The 23,688-nt window shown below is 34.5% G+C and overlaps 1 protein-coding gene across 7 annotated transcripts in view; it reads left to right on the top strand.

The window, feature by feature from the left end:
• The window catches only part of SATB1 (SATB homeobox 1), a 97,103-nt gene that overhangs the window by 48,952 nt on the left and 24,463 nt on the right, over window positions 1-23,688 (top strand). For all 7 annotated transcript variants that reach the window (XM_063611409.1, XM_063611406.1, XM_063611408.1 and 4 more), the window contains exons 7-9: window positions 1,514-1,968; window positions 9,556-9,768; window positions 17,785-17,940. In XM_063611409.1, coding sequence (XP_063467479.1) covers window positions 1,514-1,968; window positions 9,556-9,768; window positions 17,785-17,940 — 824 coding nt within the window. The remainder of the gene's footprint in view (window positions 1-1,513; window positions 1,969-9,555; window positions 9,769-17,784; window positions 17,941-23,688) is intronic.

The raw sequence follows: 23,688 nt of genomic DNA, 5'->3' as shown, positions 1-23,688 counted from the left end.
TTTAATTTTTTTTAATGTTCTCTTTCACCTACTTTTACCCTCCAAAACATATATTTTAAAATAATATAGGAATGGGCATTATGTCCTGTTTTAAATCTATTTCTGTTTATTTATTTACATTCATTTAATTAAAAAAAAATTTTTTTAAGAAAAATTAATCCAAATTTTGAGCATGTTTTAGCTCTTAATATTTGAAGAAAAACCATCCATCTACCAAAATGGATTCTTTGCCTTTTATAGCTTAAGGCTGTAATGAAGACAATGCATCATTTTTGGAATAATTGCTTGAATTATTATTCTCTGTGAATGGCCCACTTGGGCTGATATCACTGTTAGAAATTGAAGGTTTCTTCCCCAATTCTTGGTTATATTTTGCATATATCAGGAGCTATAGCACTATGATAAAGTTCCTCTAAATGTAAGACCTGCATATTTAATGAAAAGACAATTGATGATTAGAATCAAACTAGAGTCTATACATGGGAAGTCTGTGTACAATTTGGAAAGTCCTATTTACGTACAGCTTCATGCTCAGCTCTTCCAGCCAAGAGCATCGAACCAGTCTCCTCCTCGTACAGAAAAGCATTTACACACTTAGAGATGATGCTCAGCCAATCCATATGAGGAACCTAGCTAGCCAAGGGAGAAGCATTCATCCTGGGTAGGTGGGAATAAATTGCAAAATCATGACAGCCTCACCATTGTACCAGAATGATTCCCTGCAAGATTGTCTTTAGCATCTGGTGATGGCCATAGCTTCCCGAAGAAAAAACATTTGGATCTTAGCAACACTGGGTATGCTGGCTTGATATACAATAAATCACTTGCTTTATTCTAAAAAGTATTTCCAGATATACCTACTGCCCATGATGGTTAGAATTAAAATGAAACAAGGCATATAAGATATTCAGCAAGCGTTCAATATACACTTATTATTATGACCATTTTTATTTATTACATTAACTACTTCTATTCACTGCTAGGTAAAAATTGAAAGTAGGTAACTTTTTATGTCATATTTTTTCTTTTACACCTTTTTCCTAGAGTACTAAAGTTAATGAATATCATGAGAATATATTTGTAAATTTTTTTAGTTGCTTATTATAAGCTTATTTTCTCAGCTCAGTCCACTGTTTTTAGTTGTCATTAAGCAAATGACATTCTTTTAGAAGTCGTTTAAAAAAATTGTTGCTTAGAAGCCTTCTTGGGGTAATAAGTGAGAGTGAACAACTAGTCGGAAAGAATTTGGATATAATTGATTTTATGCCTTAAATCTAAACCACTTTTTAAAAATGAGATTAGGAGTGCTGTCCCACTTCCAGAGTTTGTAGAATTGTTCAGAAAAGGAGAGCAAAAACACAGCCTGGTAAGTTGCAACTTGAAATTTTCTTGGTTTTATTGGATTTGGGGTGTGTCCTGTGCCTACCCTTTTTTAATTTAGGAAATGGTTAGAAATCTTTATCAATGCCAATCATTGTTGGCTGAATGTGATTTTACTCTTTGTCCACTTTAGTTGAAATGGATAGTCTTTCTGAGCTATCCCAGCAAGGCGCCAATCATGTCAATTTTGGCCAGCAACCAGTTCCAGGGAACACAGCCGAGCAGCCTCCATCCCCTGCACAGCTCTCCCATGGCAGCCAGCCCTCTGTCCGGACACCTCTTCCAAACCTGCACCCTGGGCTCGTATCAACGCCTATCAGTCCTCAATTGGTCAACCAGCAGCTGGTGATGGCTCAGCTGCTGAACCAGCAGTATGCAGTGAATAGACTTTTAGCCCAGCAGTCCTTAAACCAACAATACTTGAACCACCCTCCCCCTGTCAGTAGATCTATGAATAAGCCTTTGGAGCAACAGGTTTCGACCAACACAGAGGTGTCTTCCGAAATCTACCAGTGGGTACGCGATGAACTGAAACGAGCAGGAATCTCCCAGGCAGTATTTGCACGTGTGGCTTTTAACAGAACTCAGGTCAGTTGTGTTTCGTAAGTGGTTCTGTGCCGTCTCCTATTTTCACTTTCTTTAGTCCCATCTATAACTAAAGTTTATTCTTTTACTTCTGTACTAACATTTTCTCTCTCTCTTCATGTGATCATATTACCTATTCCTGGTGGAGCCTCAATTTTACCACTCCTTTTCCTATGATATACTTCTGAATCGAGAGAAACCTATGTGCAGATTGATCCCAATTCAGGGCCTTTGAAAGACTAATTAAATGTCAAACGTATTTTAAACTGGCATTACTTATGCTTTTATATAATGGAATCATAAACTATAGTAGATGGTTAAGAAAAGTTTCATGACTCGGTCAAGGCTATTGGCAGGATTCCAGGCTTCTAGCCTATTGTCTTTTCCATTTATGTTACGTTACTACCCATATCAAACTTAGGTATGTAAATGTTCCCTGTTAAAGTTCTACTGCAGCGTTGTTGTTATTGTTGTTAACACCTTGGAAGCAATAATCCACTTAATTCTAAGCAGCCATTTTGAAAAAATATTGTATGACTTATTAACATAAAATATTTGTAAGCTATGTGCTCTCCCTCATGCTATTGTCTTCCAAATTCATTGTCTAGACCAGGCATCAGCAAACTTTATTCTGTTATCGACCAGATAGTAAATATTTTAGGTTTTGAAGCACTTAAATCTCGGTCACACTGTAGAGTAATAAAGCAGCCACAGACAATAAATGAATGGCACTGAGTATGGTAGTATTTCAGTAAAACTATTTATAGAACAGGCCATGGAGTAAGTGTGGCTTGCAGGCCTTAGTTTGCAGACCCATTTGTAGAGATCTCACTGCCTGCTTATACCCCTAATGTGCACACCTTTGTCTTCCTGGCCCAATTCCTGTGAAGATACTATCTAACAGCATGGAAGATGTTTAAGAGGGTCATGGAAAAAAAGTGATATGTATGAGAGGTCATAAGATAAAGATATTTGAGAAGCCCTAAACAAATTGACTATTGAACTGTGAATGAGAAGAATTTTTTTCTTTGTTTGGAAACTAGTATGATACATGATATATATGGTGTTTATTTTTGGCCCAGGTACACTAAAACAAAACAAAAAAAAAACAAAACCAAAAAACAAACAAACGAAAAACCACGTAACTTTGATTAGAATGAGGACATTATGCCTTTTCAACTTTTTTGTTTTACCGCTGTTCTTTCTTTTGTCAATTTATCTGATTTTTTGGCCTGACTCACATTTTCCTTTCATATTTAAGTTATTTTGTTTATTACATGATTATGATTATAAGAATAAAATTCTGCTACAGAAATAATCTAGTATTAATTCCTAGTTGGCAGAGTTTCCATACCTAGGAGAATCCCAGCTGTGACTTATTTTTGGCTTGCCTTAACTAGATGGGGAGTTGGGAGACCTGACAAAGCCTCTAATTCAGTGTTTGTTTTCAGTCGATTCATCTTTTTTTTTTTTGTACGTTCGTCTGTTTTTAAAAAGGCAGTTGCACAAGGCTATGTCTCAGGTTAAAATTGTATGGTTTTACCTAGTTCTGTATCTTTGTAGCTTAAAAAACTGTGTTCATTATTAGCTGGTGAATTTAATATGACACCTATATTCAGTTGGGGGATAATTATTGAAAATGAATGACTCAAAAGTCAACCCTCCAAATATTCCTGTTTCTGGTAGCATTCTTTATTTTAGTAAATATAGTAAGTATTAATAATTCTCCATACTAGGCCAAAAAAAGTAAATCTCTACATAACAGTTCAATAATGCTTTTTTGAATTGAGTTAAAAGCCCACAAAGACATCATGACATAGACACAAATTATATATATACATATATATATGTGTGTATATATATATGTGTATGTGTGTGTGTATGTGTGTGTATATGTATATATGTGTATATATATAGTTACTGGTGTCTTAAAAATTGAGCAAATAGTTATTTCTTAAAGCACTAAGTAAGTGTCCTTTATATGGTGAAGAATGCTAAGACAGTAGAACTCAGAGAAATGAGGATGAAGTTGCCACCCATCATTACAAGTTTTCTCCTCTTGGGTTTATGATGTTACAGCCATTACTATGAGGAGTTGGCCATTTGTTCTGCCTTTGGTCCTTAACAGGACAAATTCCATGATATCTACAGGATTTGTTACTGGAAGAAAGGCAAAATTTTCTCTTTTATACCATATTAATCTCTTTGAAAAGGTAATCATCTCTGTGGTTAATATCAAAAACAGTGACTTTTTTTTTTTCTGTGAGAGGAGAATGAAAACTTTACCTTATATAGCTTGATTACAGATACCTCCTTATTAATAATGGCCAATTTAGGAAAAAAGTCATTACCAAAAAAATATTTAGTGCCCTGGATTATGAAGGGTGTTTTAAAGCTTTATATTGATAATTGATACTCTTCAGTCAAAGTAGATATAGGGCCATATTTGAAGATGTTTGACTTAAGAGGAAATTTGTATATATATTTCAATATTCCTTGAGAACTAACTTTTGCACATGCAGGCATGAATGTATTTTCATTGGTCATTCTTAAAAACCACACACACATACATACACAGCTGCATTTATTTTTTAATGATTATGCATTGGTACGACTGGATGTAGGGTGTTTATTTAAAGTGTATGCATTTCAATAAAAGCAGGTGCAGAGAGAGGGTATGGTGTGAGAGTGGATTACGAAAATACACATGCTAATGCATATGTATAGACAAGGAGCTCTGCAGAGTTAAATCGCACATCACACATTTGTGTGCACCTAGTACAATGTGCAGTTCCAACTCCGACTTTTAAAAAATTAATGTAAAATATGTACATACAAAAACAAAGTTATATGATAGGGTCAGATAAAGATACTGTTTCTTATAAACAGCATTAAGATCTTAATATGATAGAAAACACTTGTATGAATTGAGGATTATTTTAGTCATTGACAGCTCTGTGTAACTTTAAAATCCTGAGTCTTATGTTTTAACTATTGAGAATTTTTTTATCATCTTAATAGGGTCCCCTATATTAACATATTACCCTCTCTTAAGACCTTCACACATGGCTTTTTTTTAAGCCTACCTTTTCTGAAAATTTCTGGTAAACTTATATAATTACTTGTTTTAAGGAATTTTCCCCTTCTGAATTGATGGGCATATGTTCTTTAATTGCTGTTGAAGATATCAGCTTTTAGCATATGTCATTCATTCAGTTATGCCTACTTGATGTCTTTTTAATGGAAACCTATGGCTAAAAGTAATTGCCAAAGCTTCTAGATTTATACTTTTCAATTCACTTCTCTATCTTATTGCTATTTAATGGTTCTGATACATGCAAATACATTCCGTAATGCCCTTTGATTTTTAAAAGAATAAAATTCAGAGTTTAACTTTGATCCCACTCTGTGGCTTTTTTCCCCTTTTTCTTCCCCCTCCTCTTGTCTTTGGCACACTTTATTTTCCAGTAAAATAAAGAATGAAGATGGATTATTCAAAACTGATAACAGTAATGGACCATCATGTAATGTTTTATTAAATTTGAGCTCTGTAAATTATGTGGTGGAGAGAAATTTGCCTGCTTAAATATAACAGAAATTGCTACTGTGTTTCTATAATTCTTCACAGTGTAATTTAAGAAAAGTCCACTATCCGTATCACTATTGAATAAAAGGTAAAAAGGTGCTATTACCCCAACAAGACAGCTCTCTGGTTAGCCTGCCAAACGACAGAGATAAATGTGTCTACTTAAAACTTACTTGGCATGAGTCCATTGTAGTAGGTGGAGTTTGAAAATAGTCTTTTACCTGGACGTGTGATTAAAAATTCACCAAACAACAGAGGCAGGTAGCCTTGAAGAATATTCTATGTATTTTCTTTTTAGGAGGGAGGTTTTCATCAAATCATATTTTCTTTCTGAGGGCTTTGAAGTTCCATGAAGCTGATAAAATCTATTTGAATCAGTGATTATGTTCAAAGAGGAGACAAACAGGAGGCCAGACAGGCTTTTTGTTCAGATTGGCAGTCTCTTTCGCTTATCTGCTGTTTTAAAGAATTCATAATTAGCTTTTGGAAATACTGATAATATTTATTGGAAGTTTTTTTCTTTCTTTTACAACTACTAATGAATTTTACTTGTAATAACTTGTAAACTGTTTTTGGAATGTAAAAACAGGTTTAGGAATTCAGCAGTAAATTCATTCTTTAGTTGAAAAAATTAGAACTCTGACTTAACCACTATGTAATGACAATGCAAAATAATTTTATGTTTTCATAGATACAGCACACATCTAATTATTGGTAAGATGTGAGGTCCCAATGAAAGGCAGCTTCTGATTTTCAATAAAATTAATATTTATGAGGTACTGGTAACTTCCTACATAACATACAAGTTCTCAGGTTCTTTTCAGACACAAGAATGACTAATAATTTTGTTTAATTTAATTCAACAAATTTACTGAGCACCAATGATTCTTGATACTGATGACATATTTTAGTCCTGATGTTTCAGCATATTCTGTGACATAAATAAGGCACATGATGGCCTTGGCATACTATTTTTTAGCATGAAGAATTTTTGGTAAAAGGTTGCTCTTACTGTCCGCTGTGTGGGGCATTACTACAAATGACCTTGGCAAGTCTATGCTATATCTTCAACTATGGGATGTGGGAACTGGTGGCCACATATATCTTGAATTCAGCATATAAATATGAATGCAGCTATTCAAGTAACAACAACCTGAACAGGACCAAAACATGCATTCCCATATCTGGGATCTGATAGCAGTCATTTTGCATCCAAAATTATTCTAAAGTGACTTTTTTTTTTTTGAAGTAATTATCACTAATCAAAATGTTTTCTGACAATATTTTCAAGCATTTCCACCAGGGGGCACTCCCCTCATTGAAAGCTCTGGGCCAAAAAAAAAAAAACAAAAACCAGAAGGTTTCTGAAACACCTGAGACTGTCTACACTGGCTGCTTTAAAGCTCTTTGAGTGTTTCAGGGTTTGAAACATCACTTTATACCATCAGCATATTTCAGACGAACAAAAAACTTTGTTCTAATAGAATAATTAAGTGGTAGTAAAATGCTTTGCCCCTGAAAACACTTGTATGCTCAAATAGGAAGTCACACCAACATCAAAATATAGGTAGAGAACTTTTAAAATTTTCTCCCAAGTGACATACTACCTTCCAGTCTCAACCATATGGAAATGAGTTAGTCTTATATGTTAGCAAGACTTGAGAAAGAATATTATTTTGTATGTTTTCCTGTATTTGACTTTCTCACTATAGATCTCTGCTGCCTCAGGAAATATTTTTGATAGAAATATGTGATATAGTACTTTGTTATTTGGGATTTTTAAATACCTAATTTCAAGTTTCCCAAATAACACCCTAAATATAACTATGTTTTGTCCTAATCTAATTTTGTAAATTATTAGACAATTAGGAAAAACATCTCAAAAAATGCCACAGAACTTTTCACTGTAGGCCCAACATGAGTGCTAATAACTACCACTAGAATTTACTCGTGGGTAGCACATCTTGTTCTTAAGTTTCTATCAGCTGTTTATGATTGTTTTCTCCATTGTGGTCTTTATACACATGATCAGTCCATTTAGTAAATACTTATCAAACATTTACATGAGAGACATTGTGCTGGGATGATGAAAGTGAATATTAGATTATTATGCTCAAGGAATTTGTAGCATATTGTGTTTATACTGATGTTTTCATGTATCCATATCTGTGTAGTTGAGAATATATTGCTTTGTCAAGTACATTTTTAAGACACAACATTTGGTGGAGAGGAGTAAAGCGCAAGGCTTATTTCATTACACCTATTTTCAAACTTTTTTTTTTTTGAGACCTGAATGTTTTACTTTCAATATGGAACATCAGAAACACAGTCAAACTAATTAGATGGCCTTGTGCAAATTAAATAGCTGGATGATTGACTGCCTGTTTGACTAAATTTTAGTTAAATTGACTAGATGTTTTGCTCTTGTGTAGACACAGTTACGGCATTACTCGTTAGTATCCTAAGTAAAAGGACACGTGCCGTTCATTCTTCAGTCACATTTCTTAGGGTAAAAACGAAAGTTCAGGTCCAATTTCCAGGCTTTAGGTGTAAGAGACTAAGTGAGAGACAACTTTAAAATGGACTCCGAAGCCATCTGCACCTGTTAAAAGTTCTTTTTAAATACCAGCTTATAAATCATTTTAAGAAGTATCAGTACTTTTGTATTGTCTGCACCCAGCTGTTGAATTTTGGCAGTATGGTACATTATCTTTAAATTTGGGAACAAAACCAGGTTTGTACTTCTAACAAACCATGAAAAAAACAAATGTTTTAACCTTAGGGCTTCATTGTTTTGACATGACACGTTACCTTCCTTCCCCCAATATACCTTTAACCATTTCTGCAGGATATTGGAAAGTAGATTTGCAAATTATATAGAAATCTTGACAAAATTTTATTCTGAAGCTGATACTCTGGCTAAGTGAAGAAACCAAATATGTCTTACTATTCCAAGCATTATTTCATGTACAAGATTAAAGAGAGAAGGGCTGCTTAGCCCTTATAAAATGAACAGAAAATTTTCCAATACTTTTGTTTCATATTGTCTCTTAAATGCAATGGGGAGAACCACCCATTTTTGAAAGAGTTCTTCCAAAACTTAAAAAAAATTGTTGAAAATTGATGTGCTGTTATTTAGGGGGGAAAGACACCTTAAGAGTTTTCTAATGGTTTATAAATTTCTTCTATCACTAATAATTTTTATTCCCCAAGAAATTTGATAATTACAGAATTTGATACTGTTTTCCTTGGCATGCCATGATGGACTTTCGCGATGTTGAAAATTAGTTAATATATTTCACATCTCGTCTATGGTTTTTAAAGTTCAAAACTTAAACCTGTTACCCAGTGGTATAATAGAGCAAGATAGTATTTACAATCATTTGTGATAGTCAGTGAGGTTCTCTGAAAATGGTAAATTGAAAGGGTCATGTAGTGTAATGTACTTTGATAAGTTGGAGTTTAAGGAATATTTTTAAACATTGCCTGTGAAAATACAGCATAAACCTTAGGTGATGCTTTAGTAATAACTTTTGTTCTAATATGTTAAAATTCATTTTCTGGTATTTTCTTTGAAAGTTCTACTTCTCTAGAAATGGCTTTATATCTTTACATATTGGGCTGTAGGCATTATACTGCCTTTGTCTAGGCAGCTTGAGAACTATACAGTTCAATGCTGTTGCATTATAAGGATTTCATTTATTCTTAACTTCCCTGGATCGTCTTTCTGTGAAAGATTTCATGGCAAGTTAAGCTACTCAAAGGAAGGAGACCAATTAGGCAGTTTCAGTTTATGTTATATGTAAAGCAGATGCTTAATAAAATTAAGAATACAATTGAGGCTCTCTTCTCTACCACTTCAATTGTAACTAATATATTCCTATGCAGAATTAATGCCTCTGATTGTTCATTTTCTAAACAGAGTGGAGAAGAAAAGGGAAGGATCACTGCTGGCCAGGCAAAGCACGGGAGCAGGCTCACCCTGTGCCTTTCATTTCTTGCAGGGCTTGCTTTCAGAAATTCTCCGAAAGGAAGAGGACCCCAAGACTGCATCCCAGTCTTTGCTGGTAAACCTTCGGGCTATGCAGAATTTCTTGCAGTTACCGGAAGCTGAAAGAGACCGAATATACCAGGACGAAAGGGAAAGGAGCTTGAATGCTGCCTCGGCCATGGGTCCTGCCCCCCTGATAAGCACACCACCCAGCCGCCCTCCCCAGGTGCAGTCTCCTTTTCCTCCTTGCCCTTCTTTGTTTAGCTTTTTTTTTTTTTTTTTTTAATGCTTGAGGAAGAATCTCAATAAGAAATTAGATAGATATATAGATTTATATGTTCTTAAATTCGTATAGTTGCTTGAGGAGAATTTGGTCCCAAATCATTAATTCTGATATAAAAACAATAAGCTCCTAATTAGATAGAGGGAAGAAAATTGCTTTGTGTTCCTTCATTCTTTGGGTTATTTGGGGGTGAAAGTAGTCTTTAAATGGGATATTTGTCTCTACTGTTGTTATTAAGTAAAGTATTTTAAACTCAATAGAAAAAGAATAAAGTCAGTTTTTTCCCAACTGGTTTTAGAATCGCCGTTTGAATAGTAAATAAATAAAAATAAATAATTTCATTTGTATTTATACTTTCCAATATGAACTGCAGCTGGTACCAATTACACACCATCTCGTTTGTAATCTTTCATAATTAAGTTTAATAAAATCCTTGAAGGCAGCTTTAAATGGGGCTGATAAGGAATTCTATCCATACTCCAAGATATGGGCATGTTTTCTCTTTCTTAGAATTTTTGGACTTTTTAGGAAAGAAAGTTGCCTTCCGGGTAACTTTGGGTATGTGAATCTGTATTGTTTTTTAAACTAAGTTTAAAAAGTAACCTCATAACTGTTATAATTCAGTAAATCAATTTGCATTACAAATCCTTAGATAAAAGTTTGCTAGTTAGTGTATTAGACTCAAAAACCACAAGCAAATATATTTTCTTTTTTTTTTTTTTCTTTTGAGATGGAGTGTCGCTCTGTCACCCAGGCTGGAGTGCAGTGGCAGGATCTTCACTCACTGCAAGCTCCGCCTCCTGGGTTCACGCCGTTCTCATGCCTCAGCCTCCCAAGTAGCTGGGACTACAGGCGCCTGCCACCATGCCCAGCTAATTTTTTTGTGTTTTTAGTAGAGATGGGGTTTCACTGTGTTAGCCAGGATGGTCTCCATCTCCTGACCTCATGATCCTCCCACCTCGGCCTCCCAAAGTGCTGGGATTACAGGCATGAGCCACCGTGCCTGGCTGCAAATGTGTTTTCTTACATGTTTAACTTGTGACATTTACAGCTCTTAAAAATAAGGTCAGCTAAAATTGGATAAAAATTGAACATGGAAGAAAAAGTCAAAATATTCATATGACAATGTCATAGTGAAATGGTATCTTGATGTTACTTTATTCTCATCAATAGTAGAAAGTGTTTATACATTTTCATGTATAGAAATCTAGAAAACTCATTCAACACTAAAGAGTGAAAGTACTACGGACACTGCATAAATAAGAAATGTTTAGCCACTTGTTGAGTGGCTAAATAAACTGCTTATCATAAGGCTCTGAAACGATTATTTTTTAGAAATGTCACAAAATCCATTTTCACTAGTTTATTTAATGAAAATCAATCTGGTCTTGATGTCTATAGGAACAGACTATAAGGAAATCATTGCTATAATTGCGAATTAAAAAGTCATGCTTCTTTAGGAGAAAAGCATCTATATACATATGTACACACTCACCTGCCCACACACACAAAGTTATTGAATTTGATCTCTAAATGCTTCTATAAAATATTTCCTAAGATAAAGAATGAGGAACTGTTTATGTATAAAAAATATGACTTCTAAGGATGGTTAAAGAGAAAAGATAAACTATGATTTCTAGGAATGATTAAAGAGAAAAAATGTATGAAATGAAATAAAATAATTTGGTTTGGTACTTTTTCTGTAGTGTTTAGTGTTAATACACACATTTTTATTGGTTAACTTTGCTCCTGAAGTCATCACTGGCAGGACTCTGAGCAGAGAATTACTTTACTTATCACTTAATCTGCAATACTAATAAAAGAATGGCTTACTTAAGACCAATATGAACTTCAACATTGAACTGCTTTTTTTAAAAAAAAATATCTAGCCAGATACTTGACCTTGTGGTTCCTTAATACAGCTTTTGTTTTCTAATTTTTCTAGGACTCTGGTTTTATTTATTTTCCAAATGTGATTTGGGTGTCCTTACTCATTAAGTTTTTTCTTGAGCTAAAGTTATACCAATTCTTATTAAGTGATATTTCTTTTCATATACTGTTAAGATACTATAGGATAACTTTCCTATATGTATGCTTAAAGGCTTTATCTGCTGATAAGTTGGGATAGAATATATGTTTAATTATTTTTGCCTGAATTATTGGTTAACTGGTTGAGCCACCCTTAGCTGTATTTGTTTGTTCTGAAGAGGAGTTGAGACCAAGCACATAGCTAGGGTATTCAGCCAATGATGAAAATATACAGTATATACATACTGTAGATTCTTAGTGAAACTCTTTCAAATAAAACATTTCTATTACTGCAGTATTACTGGCCATCTAACCAAACTCCAAAATGATTAACTGATATGTGTATGTGTGTGTAATTTTATTTTGCTGCTACAATATAAATCTTTAAATTATTAATATTATAATGGAGCTCACTACCGATTTGTTTACATTCTTCCCTTTAACCATGATTAAATAAATTTTAAGAAATCTTAAGGTATTAAAGGTATTATCAATGCAAAATTAGTACTTTAGATTTGGAAAAACACGTTATAGAGCACTTGAATTAGTACTCTCATAGCAGTTGAAATAAATAATGCTTAAACTGGAACCAGTATGCATATTAAAAATGAGTTAAAATAAAGGATAAAATGGAGAAGACCACAGGTAACACAGACTGCAAAATTTTGTCTTTTTAAATTTTACATTTTGCCGAAGAGGAGTCCATGTGAAATCAGTATACATTTCATTTCCCCCAAAATGAGGAGATTTGAAACATATTTTGAGACAAATCTTGGGTTTGGGTTGCACCTGAAACCTGATTTCTTTCTAAAGAACCACATGTTAAAAGCAGAGGCCCTCAGTGGTTCACAGAAAACCCAGCCCCCATTAAGGCCTGGGAAACCAGATTCTCTTCCACCTCTTTATAGAGTGTAAAACATGCAGATGATGATTTTGGACTGCCCTTGGGGCATACCATAACAAGGACCTAAACTGTTGAAGGACTTGAATTCTAAGTCATCTTCAACAAAGGACTTCCTGGCTAGTCAGGCCCCACCTGGGGACACCTAGCCTCAGGAAACACCCGAGCTCCTTGGTGGCCCAGTCCAGGTGAGATACCTCCCTGCAGAGGTATCCCATGTGCTCCAGTAGGGACAGTTATGCCCTGTGCTTCATCTTCTGCCTGGGTTATAGGCTCTGGGCCAGACCTGGTTGCTGCAAGCATATTTTCACAACTTACATGCTCTAATTCAACAAATAAGAATATCTTACACCTGATAATGATTCACACCCTAACTTGATAAAAGCTATTCTGAAAGCAACTGAATACATTAATTCATTGAATCCTCATACCAACCTTTCGCTAGAAGAAAAATGAGAAAACCAAGTTTAAGGTTTAGTCAGAGTTTTCAAAACCTCTACTAAGTCTCTTGCTCCTTCCTCTACTTCAAGCTACCTCCTCAGAATACAAGCAAACTTATTTTAGAAAGGGAAAAGTGAAACTTGGAGATCTTTCTGTTTGTCATAGAGGATGGGAGGTTTTATTGTTAGAATGGGAAGAGGAGCATGTGCTAAAGCATTGTCCTAATGAAATAACTTGTTTGACAGATTATCTAGTTGGGAAAACTAGACAATGGCATTTCTGGGATTGTGGGGAAAATAGCCCCTTTTATGAAAATATCTGGGAGAACCCCGTCCTCCCAAGTTCCTTGGTCTTAAGGTTTCTTTTCACTATAACCTTTGCAAATTTTCCTGATGAGTTTATTAGAGGAATTTTTCTCAACAATAATAATTCATGATTATTGTCTGAGAATTATATATTTTACAGAATTTTAAGTGATGATTTCTACCATAGGGGTATGTTTTTTTAAAATTTGATTTGTGCATTTTACTGTGTGTGACTTTTGGAGTTAAATTAATTTAGCAGTTTGTTTCCATGAAGGCTGTTTGAAGGCGTATAATTACTGAGTTACAGCTTTTACATGAATTACACAAAAGTTTTTTTCTTCATTTTTTATCGCTTTATGTAATTCTTTAGTTTCTACTAAAGGTATGCTATTTCATAACAATGCTTTAGAAAATTTATGAAGTTAATATAAACAGTATATGATTAATCTGGTAGTTGCACTGTTCTGTCTCTTTACAAGAGATCCCTCTACGATATAATGAAACATAGGTTCATCTTGATTTCAGGTTCAGTTACAGGCAGGAACTTAACACTTGGTAAAAGTTTTATTTCTTATGAATCCCTTGAAGATCATTTTAAGATGTTGCTTATGTGGTTATAAAATGCATCCCATTAATTGTCATCTTTTAAAAGCTGGAAGACTTTCAAAGTCTAGATTTGGAAAATAATACTGTTCCTGGAAAGAAAGAAATATCTAAAAATATGAAACCATGGTGCTAAAGACAGTGTTAATATATCAAAGTTTGAGAGTGGGAAATATTTTATCACTAATAAGTATCCATAAAATAGGACATTTCTTATTTTCATTAATAAGAAAACATTATTTTTATACTCTGAAAAATAAATTTAGATTGGATTTTAATATTAATTAAAAATCAATAGCTATTAAAAAATTAGACATTAATGAGCTAGATTTATCAAAGGGCCACCAAAAAACAAGTCCAGCCTGCTCTAAAAATTAAGAATTTTTTCAAGTAAAGAAGGTGCATGTAATGTCATGAACTCTAAATAACTTTGTGGTTTCTAGTTAAGTTTAGATCTCAGCATCGCTCCACCAACAAATTGTTTAACCTGTTTGTTTTAATGGAGCTTTCTCAATTTTAAAATGGGACAATCATAATACTTTCTCCGGGCTGTTAGGCAACTTAAGTTAATATACATTAATACAATGCCCAGCACATAATAAACAACTAATAAATGTCAGTGTTTATTATCACAATTATTAAAACTACATATAACTTTAATTTTGCTTGTGTAAAAGCAGCGTGCTTGCAGGCAGTTCCTCATGCATCACAGTAGGATGTTCACCAATCAAGGCTAAAGTAGAGTTCATTTTGTGTAAAATCTAAAAGCATGATTCAATGCATGCAGCAATCCATGAAGAAGCAAAATAGAGTTTTCATGGAAAATGTGTGTCCTGCCGCACAATTTTAGTGAAATAAAAAGCAGACCCTAGTGCTGCACACTATCCCCACATGGGAGGGTAAGTAGTAGAAGCTCCAATTCTTAACTACTTCCCCGGCGCCGCCTTAATAATGGAGTAGTACACCCTACCTTGATAAAAGCTATTCTGAAAGCAACTGCATTTATTTTACCTCCTGTGCTATTTGCGGAGAAGAGCTGAACAGTAGTTTGTTTTGCCTGGAATGAACTACTTTATGAATTTTAATGTGTGATATAATATTAAAAGCTAAACCAGGATTAAAGAAGATTTTTTTCGTACTAAGCTAAAATAGTACTTAGTAGAGTGAGGTATAAAAGATTTTTGTTTCCATTTTTACCTGGGGAAAAATTCAGCTTTCATATTTTTGAAAAGCTGTCCAAGTCAGTTTCCCTTAAGCAATAGCTTGTGTTTAGGGGGAAAAAAAAATGTGATTCTAGAATTCTAATAGCTTATCTATGATAAGATGTGTATCTGGGCCAACAAGATGGTAAAGAAGAGGTTTCCTAAATATTTTTTAAATGAGTAGTACAGAGATACTTTCTAACTTTGTAATTGTTAAAGTTTCACCCTCACATTCTTTTTAAAAAAAAAATGTTTCTTGTATACTTTTTTCACTTTTGTTTTGATTGTGTTGGCTACTAGGAAATGATTTTTTAAAATAATTTAGAATTTGTGCTTGATTATAATTGCTTTAAAATAAAAAAAAATTAACCAAAGAAGTTTTTAGAAACAAAGTCACAGGGTTGAAACAAATGATTATAGCGCACCTCAAAGATAAATTCGTAAACATCATTTTTACAAAATAATGAAAATTATTTTAAAAACAGATCGAAACACCAACTTTCCAAAGTCTGTTCTTTTAACTGTTGCTTAGCAGATTGCTACCAAGGATCTGTTTCTTCAGTGCACTGGACTTGGTGCCTCCATTTCCATAACATTCAGTTTTCAAAATGATTGAAATGGCTTTTCTTTTCTCTTTCATTTAAGCAGTGAGAAAAATAGGTATTAAAAGAGACCCCATGGGGTGATCAAATCTATCCCTCTGCCTCAAAGCAAGACCACCCCAGAGCAAAGTTTCCAATCTCACCAAAGCAACTTTGTAGGCAATTTATGGTAATGTGTTAACTCTTCTGGCTCTTAAAGTGATGTTTAGCAGATTATTGCTTCAAAGCCCTGTATGTGTTCTAGTGGCCTCCAGTCATTAATATATCTCTATGAGTGCCCTTGCTTACTAGAGTGGCAAAGCTAGAAGGGGAACTCTGGAGAGGAGGCGGATGAGGCCCCACCTTTGGTCACCTGTCCTGCCTTACCTGCTGTGTCCTCTTTAGGCCTGTAGGCCAACTATTTCCCAGCATTATCTTTTCCATGCTTGGAAAGGTGGTATCATGTTGAAAGCATCTATCAGCTTTCTCAAGATAAGCAAGAGGTGAATTATTTTGCTAATTGGCTAGAAATTAGGATTCAGCAGGCGAATTTTAAAGGGATCTCCTATTTATGCTTTAAGTACGGAGAATTGAATCACCGAATATTTTAGGAACAGAGTAAAATAAATCTTAAAGTCCTGCAGCTTGACTCAAAGGCTGTATCATTTAATGCCAAAAAAAATCATTTGTTTATTCTACAGCATACTTCGTTTTCTATTTTCATGGTTTATGTGAGAAATTGTCCAGGATGGTAAGTTTCTAGAGGATAGAAACCTGGGTTCTGTAAAGTAACCGAAAAGATGAGGTCCTTAAGTGATCAGTTTGCTGGAAGAAACATGGTTTTGTATCTGTAGTAATTTTTCATTTCTATTTTCATCAGTTTCCCAGTAAAAAATCAGCAACATGGTTTTTATGTAAATTTTCCAGGCTAGTTCATACTACTGTGTAATAAAAAATTAATTTGGAGTTTTAAAAACGAATCATAGTATCAGTACAGTTTGAAGTTGAGATTTGATTTCAGCCCCTAAAATTTGGTGGCATTTTACTGCAGATATCTGCTTATCACTATTACTAAAGGCATTGATGCTGATTTTTCACTCAAGATTGTACTTTTTGAATATATTAGTAAAGTCACTGATTATATATTTTTTGATGCTTACAGCAATATTTTATTAAATATTGTGAAACATTATCTTATTGTGTGGTTTCACAAGTCAAAAGGAAATAGTTATGTACAGGGGTGCCAGGAAAAGATGAAATAATTATACAGAACAGCTTGGACATGCACATGTAAAATTCAACCAGCCTTTATGATAATTAAGCAAGGCACTCTACCTGCTTCATGGATGGATAGAAGATTTAAGTACGCAGTTCTGCAAATGGCTTTGTTATGGAAGATTTTTTTAAATGAAACGTAAGAGGAAGATGCATAAAAATAGCCTAAAATTAAAAAGGCCATAGTATGTAATAGCTATTAGTGATGCAATTGTCTATTAGGCACCGGGCACCCAGTGAAGATACAGCACTGTGCATTATGATTTTAATTGTGAATTTCCTTTGTTAGGATTGCAGTGGAAGGTAATTGGGAGACAGTTAGTTTAGGGTTTTCAAGTCTTTGAAACTATTTCGTTTTCCAGAAAACTTACTTTATGGCATTATAATTCCTGGTTGTCAGCTGGCAGTTGCTGTCATATTACAGATGCAATCACCTGTGACAATGTGACTTCCTTAACTTAAGCAATCTGATCTCAGGGCAATAACTAAATGTTCAATGACTGCACTGTTGATCACCTTGATCATAAAAGGAGCAACAGTGTCCAGTTTGGATGCTGAGCCTGAGAAGCTTCAAAATAATTTAGCCAATGAAAAATGACAGCCATGTTCAAAATGTTTTGTAGGTGAAAACAGCTACTATTGCCACTGAGAGGAATGGGAAACCAGAGAACAATACCATGAACATTAATGCTTCCATTTATGATGAGATTCAGCAGGAAATGAAGCGTGCTAAAGTGTCTCAAGCACTGTTTGCAAAGGTTGCAGCAACCAAAAGCCAGGTAAGAGCCTCTGTTAGGCATTGAGAATGTTTATCTGTGTTGCCTGTGGAATTTTCATTAAAAAGGAGTGTCTATTTTCAATATGAACTTGCATCACGGAGAGGCCTCTATGTCTGGGATTATTTCCAGAGCTCTAAAATGAAACAATATTCAGATTCAGGTTATAGGCACTTAGTTTTGTTTTTTCCAATAGCCACTCCTCGGACCAAAGATTTTACAGTAAATCCCCAAGTCACTTAATAGGTATTTTGAGAAGGATATCATAATGGATAGTCAGTTTCTCAGTCTGGTCTATTGTAGTAGAATAAATAATGTGAATTACTATTATTTCATTATTGCTTAGATGATGTTGATATTTTTTCCTACTAAAATGCTACAAAACTTTATACAGTTTCTTCTGTTCCAGTTCAGCCATCTAATGTGGCATTGGTAGTATAGTGGTGAGCATAGTTGCCTCTCAACTCAGCTGTCTGCAACTATTAAGTACACTTATTAAGACAAACTGACACACCCACAAATCTTTGCATATTAATGATTTTAATTTTTCTGTAGAATATACAAGACACATAGATTGATTACAAGTTGTCCAACTCTGAATTACAGCTGAATAGACTTGAAACGGAAAAGTTGTAAACTTCTACCAAACTAAATAAAAAAGGATAGGTCGTATAGTCTTTTATCAGCATAATTGTCGTATATTAATAATTCATGTTCATCAAAAATGGAATCATCTACATGAACAAACTTAGTTATCTATAAACCCTTCTCCAAAGCCAAGAATACTTTTTAAAGGACCAGAAGAACACTAAACTCTTTTCCCCTTTGAAAAAGGATTTGATAACACTATCAAGATGAGATTTAGAGGCATATAGGGACTCCAGGTAAGATTTTAACAACTTGAAATTTTATACAAGTATACTTTCATTATCATTAATGAATCCTAAAACAACCTGGCTGTTGTCAACTTCTGATAAAATTCACAATTGTGGGAGTATTTATAATCCGATATATTTGTAACATAATAATCTTTTCAGATTTTCCTAAACTTTTACCCTATCGACATTTATAGTGTTACTTGACAGGAGTTTTGCTTTAGAAGAATGTTGTTCTTATTTAAGTTATAGGCCTGATGAAATACTTAAGGGATATCTTGGAAATGTTATATAAAAATGATTGAACTCAAGCTGTGGACTGTAAAAATTATAGCTTTATAGGCCACATGCCTGCGTACCCTTCAATCACTGTCAAAGTGATAATTTCTACAATAATATGTTTCTTTTATTGTGAGATTCTAAACATCAAGTGCTGTTTAAACATTAAGCTGAATTGTTTATGTTAGTGCTGTACTCAGCGTGTCATACATCAGGCCACCGTAATCTCTCGTGGAATGTAAAATTCTGTCATGAATCATGGCTTGTATATCGGAAATTACTGTAATTTTGATTGGAAATTACAGGGCTCTTGAAATGTTTCTAATTATGATAGAATGTTAGAGCCGCTTTAAACCTGTGTGCTTCTTCAGATGTCTTCATTTACATGCCAAGACTACGCATTAAAGAGAAATGTCCTGGTCTCACTTTCCCCCCCCACCTACTTGCCCACCCCACACATTCTTGTTTTGGCTCTTTAGCCTAAATATGATGAGGATCTCATATTTAAATATATATTATCTTGCCTTTCTTATTCTACATTTTTTTTTCTGACCTGTCCAATCATCAGTAATAATCAGACTGCGTTCCTACAAAAGCCACTTTCCCTAAATCTCCAAAATGGAGAAACTGGACATGTATTATTATAGTAAAGGTTAGCTTTAAAACAAAAATTAATATTATAACTTTTTGATAACCGTATTTAGTTGTCTATCACTTGTCATTTAATTCAATCTACCCCTACCCCCTGCCATCGTTTTCCTTTCTGATTCCCTGTGATTGATAGTTCCTTTGCTATCTTTGACTTCATCGTTTTAAATGATACCCCGGGTTCTCCCCAACCTGGGCTGAATACTGATTTTGGAGCTACTTAGACAGTAGCAGCAGTTGGCTAATAATGTCATACAGGTGATGTTCTAAGCCATTTTAAACATCCCTGCTCTTTGTACCCTGTCCTATATGGCTCCTCATGGGTCTCTATTTCAGCAATGTAAATAAGCAAATTCCAAGCATCTTCTGTGATGGTGTGTTTCCCAAAGCCCCAAAGCTTTTAGCTAATTACTCATTACTGGTTGAGAGAAAATCAGAGGGGCCAATAGTGGGCTATGGGAGTCAAGCAAACTATTAACTTTATTCCCTTGGATAGTTATTCTCAACTTCTAATTTACTCTAACATCCTAGTAGAGCATTTTTGTAGTCTTGACTTAGTTGTTCAGTTTAATGTTAGCACTACCCTGTTTATGAAAAAATGTAGAAAGATTGATGATTGCTTAAAAAATTAGACAGTCCAAAACCTGTGTATATAACTAACAAAAGAAACCCGACTTAATAAGGAAAAGTGGCCATTTACTTAGATTCTGTTCTCATGCTATGATGTTTTGTGAAGGAAACAGAAACACTAACAAACAAAAAAAACCTTCAAATCAGACTGACCTTTTTAATGGTTAAAATGTTGCACTTCTAAAATAGATATTTAGGCCTCAGATGTGTGCCAGCGCTTGCCAAAATGAGGCAGCAGTCCCCCAAGACAAAATATGTGTGAAGCAGGAAGAACCAGAGTCTCTTCTGTCTCATCCCATCTACCTCCATCTGCTTCTGTGTCTTGCCCTGGTTGTCTGGGTTGACTTAACCATCATGTTTTTTGTGCTAGACCCTATCATGCATTATAGATCATCTGCATTAATTTAGTAACCCTGTGAGCTATTATTTTCTTTCTTTTACACATGAGAGTTTCTTAAATAATAAATGTAGTACAGCCAACTCCAAATTCTCTGCATTTCTCCTATTTTAGACTGTCTTCAGGGTTCAAGGCAGCATCATCACTGAAGTACTACCCTGATCTGGGGAAGAGGAATTAGGAATAGTGGTCTTATTGATAGTAGAAACAGTGAGGGCTTTCCTTTCTTCATTGACATATTCATGGAACACAAGGTTCTTACCAACACAGAGCCTTCAGAATCCAGGCTCTATCATACCTAATGGAGGTGGGTGTACAGGGTGAAGGAGTCAAAGGAGGCCAGCTCTGATCCAGGTTGTGTCATTGGTGGTATAATATTGGGAAATTTTAACTTTTGAGCCCAGGATTCTTTTAACATAGAAGGCACATACTACAATGTATGCAAAAGAGCTTTTAAATTATATAGCACTATGCCCAAATGGTAACATTTCATAATGTGCTAAGCAAGAGGTTCAGTCCTCCACATGGATAAGAGATTTATTTATCATGTATTTGTGTATCATAAATACCTTCCATTTTAAAAGGTAAAGCATGCTCTGCAGTGACTAATGCACAGTGTATTTTCGGTAAAAGAAACCAACTCATGTGGATTCCACCATTTCACATGTATTGTCTCTTCAATGAATAATAGATATGGAATTGTTTTTAACTCCAGTAGAAATGTCTGATAAAATATGCAAGTAAAAACTGAAGGTAGGCTACTTTTTGTGCTTGGTTAGGAAAGCAGACTAATGCAAACTTTAAAAAGATGATATGCTTTAAACATAATGTGAATAGCTACAAATGAATACACTTTATATTCTGGGTATTCAAATAAGCAGCAGTTTTTCCAAGTGAATCATATTGGAATTTTATCAAACATTTAGTCTGATAACATTCAAATAATTATGAGAGCAAAATTTGCTAATTTTACTGTTTAAAAAAATACTTTATTTGGGTAATAACCATTACAGTATCAAGGTTCAGTTACTCTTCATTGGTTATAGTGTTTTCATATGGGAGATGGAAATGGAATTTTTTCCTTAATGGTGGCAGATGTTGGAATCTAATTTTATTCCACAGCAAACCCCTTGAGAGCTCTGAGACTTAAGGTGTGTGTCCAGCAAGGGGACATTAGCAGCACCGTAGGCCTTGCCTTGTACACTGAATTGTTACATTGATTTTCATGTTTGCATAGGTGGAGCTTGCAGATACAGTAGTGCAGTAAGACAGTAAAGGGCTTTCACAGAACCACACTGCATCATCACTTGTGCTTAGAAAATAATTTCCTCTAGTGTTTTATTGAACAATGTATTTATTTTGGGTAAAGCAACTAGCCGATGAAAATTCTGTTTGACTAACATACTTTTGGTATAATATTTTGCAGTCTCTGAGTTGTAGTACTTTCTGGCTGCTACAACTTTGGCTGATGAATAGGTATGTTTTTAATACTAAAAAAAATAAAATAAAGAGCTTTTCTGACTATGCAAAAATAACATGGCTAGTAGAAGAGACCAAATAATTTAAAGCCTTTTCTTTCATCTACTTTTCAGTCACTTTTGTTTGTCATTGAGATTCATGGCCCCTGGGATGAGAGAGAGGGGAAAACAAGGACAAAAGAGAGAAAAAGAATACCTCCGTTTTCCTTAGGTTTGTAGGTGAAAGAAAACATCATTCTGACCTTTAGGTTTGGAAATTCTCACATGGTAATGGATGTCTTAAATGCAAGTAAGACATATGTCACAAATCATTGGGGCTAGAAATAGGGCTAAAAATGTAATTTTCATTGCTGAAAATAGATCTATAGTGACAAAATCCAGGAATAAAAATCATGGAACCATTGACATTGCATTCTGTATGCTAGCATGCTAGTGAAGGCATCTTTTATTCTGTTAGAATTAAATTACACTTCAGTTTTTAATTCTGTGCTGATTCATTCTTTTGGAATGCTCGTATAACAGACTTTGCTGCAACAGGAGTTCACCTGTGTAGCCTCCTATTTAAGGCACACGGGAGGCCCTGCAGATTTGAGAATCATGGTTTCTGTTATTTCCGGTGCTACATCCTTTTGTAGCGGTCTGTGGGATCTTCACATTGTGGCCTAAGAGCCTCTTCTCTTGGGCAAACGAAGCCTTCTTCATTCACTCTCTGAAGAGAGAACTGCCCCTTTACATGTTCTCCATCTAAATGTGTAGAGGACACCCTGAGGGGGATACAGCTTCTGTTTCCCTGGACCCACTTGCCTGGAAGAGGAGGAGGCAAGAGAAGTATTTGTGGGGAAAACAAGAAGACACATAAGACAGTCCAGTGTGTGGTCCCTGCATCTCAGCAGTCTGCCAGTGTTAAGTTTAACACAGATCTTTGGAGGTCCCTGTGCTCCATTCCTGAGTAAGAAGGATGTGGAGTTCATCAGTCTCCTATTTAAGGTGTTCTATATTAGTAGCCATTTATAACAATCTCTTACATCTTAATGTTGGGAATTCATATTGGATTCAGTTTTCTAAAACATTGATGTATTTTTATAGTTCTAGTTGAATGCCAAACAGGACTAAAAAATTAATGGCTTTAAATATTGACATTAATAGTTTGAAGGTACATGATTGTATATGATTTTTTAAGAGCTAATTAAATTTGTGGATCTGAATATGCCTTCTTTTCAGATTTCTGCCTCCAAAAAATAAGTATGTTTGTTTTAGTATATCTAGGATTTGATCTATGAGGTCCAGAATTATTAAATAGAACAATTGCTAACTTATATTTTTGGCTAAAAAGTCATATCAAGAGGTGATTTATTCCCTAGACACTTGGTATTACCTACTTTTAAAAAAATGAACAGAAGATCTTTGGTTATCGTGTTGCTTCTTTGAAATAATTTAAAATTTT

This window comes from Symphalangus syndactylus, chromosome 10, assembly GCF_028878055.3.
Source record: "Symphalangus syndactylus isolate Jambi chromosome 10, NHGRI_mSymSyn1-v2.1_pri, whole genome shotgun sequence".
NCBI lineage: Eukaryota > Metazoa > Chordata > Mammalia > Primates > Hylobatidae > Symphalangus > Symphalangus syndactylus.
The sequence above is the reverse complement of the archived record's forward strand: the minus strand, read 5'-3'. Positions and strand labels throughout refer to the sequence as shown.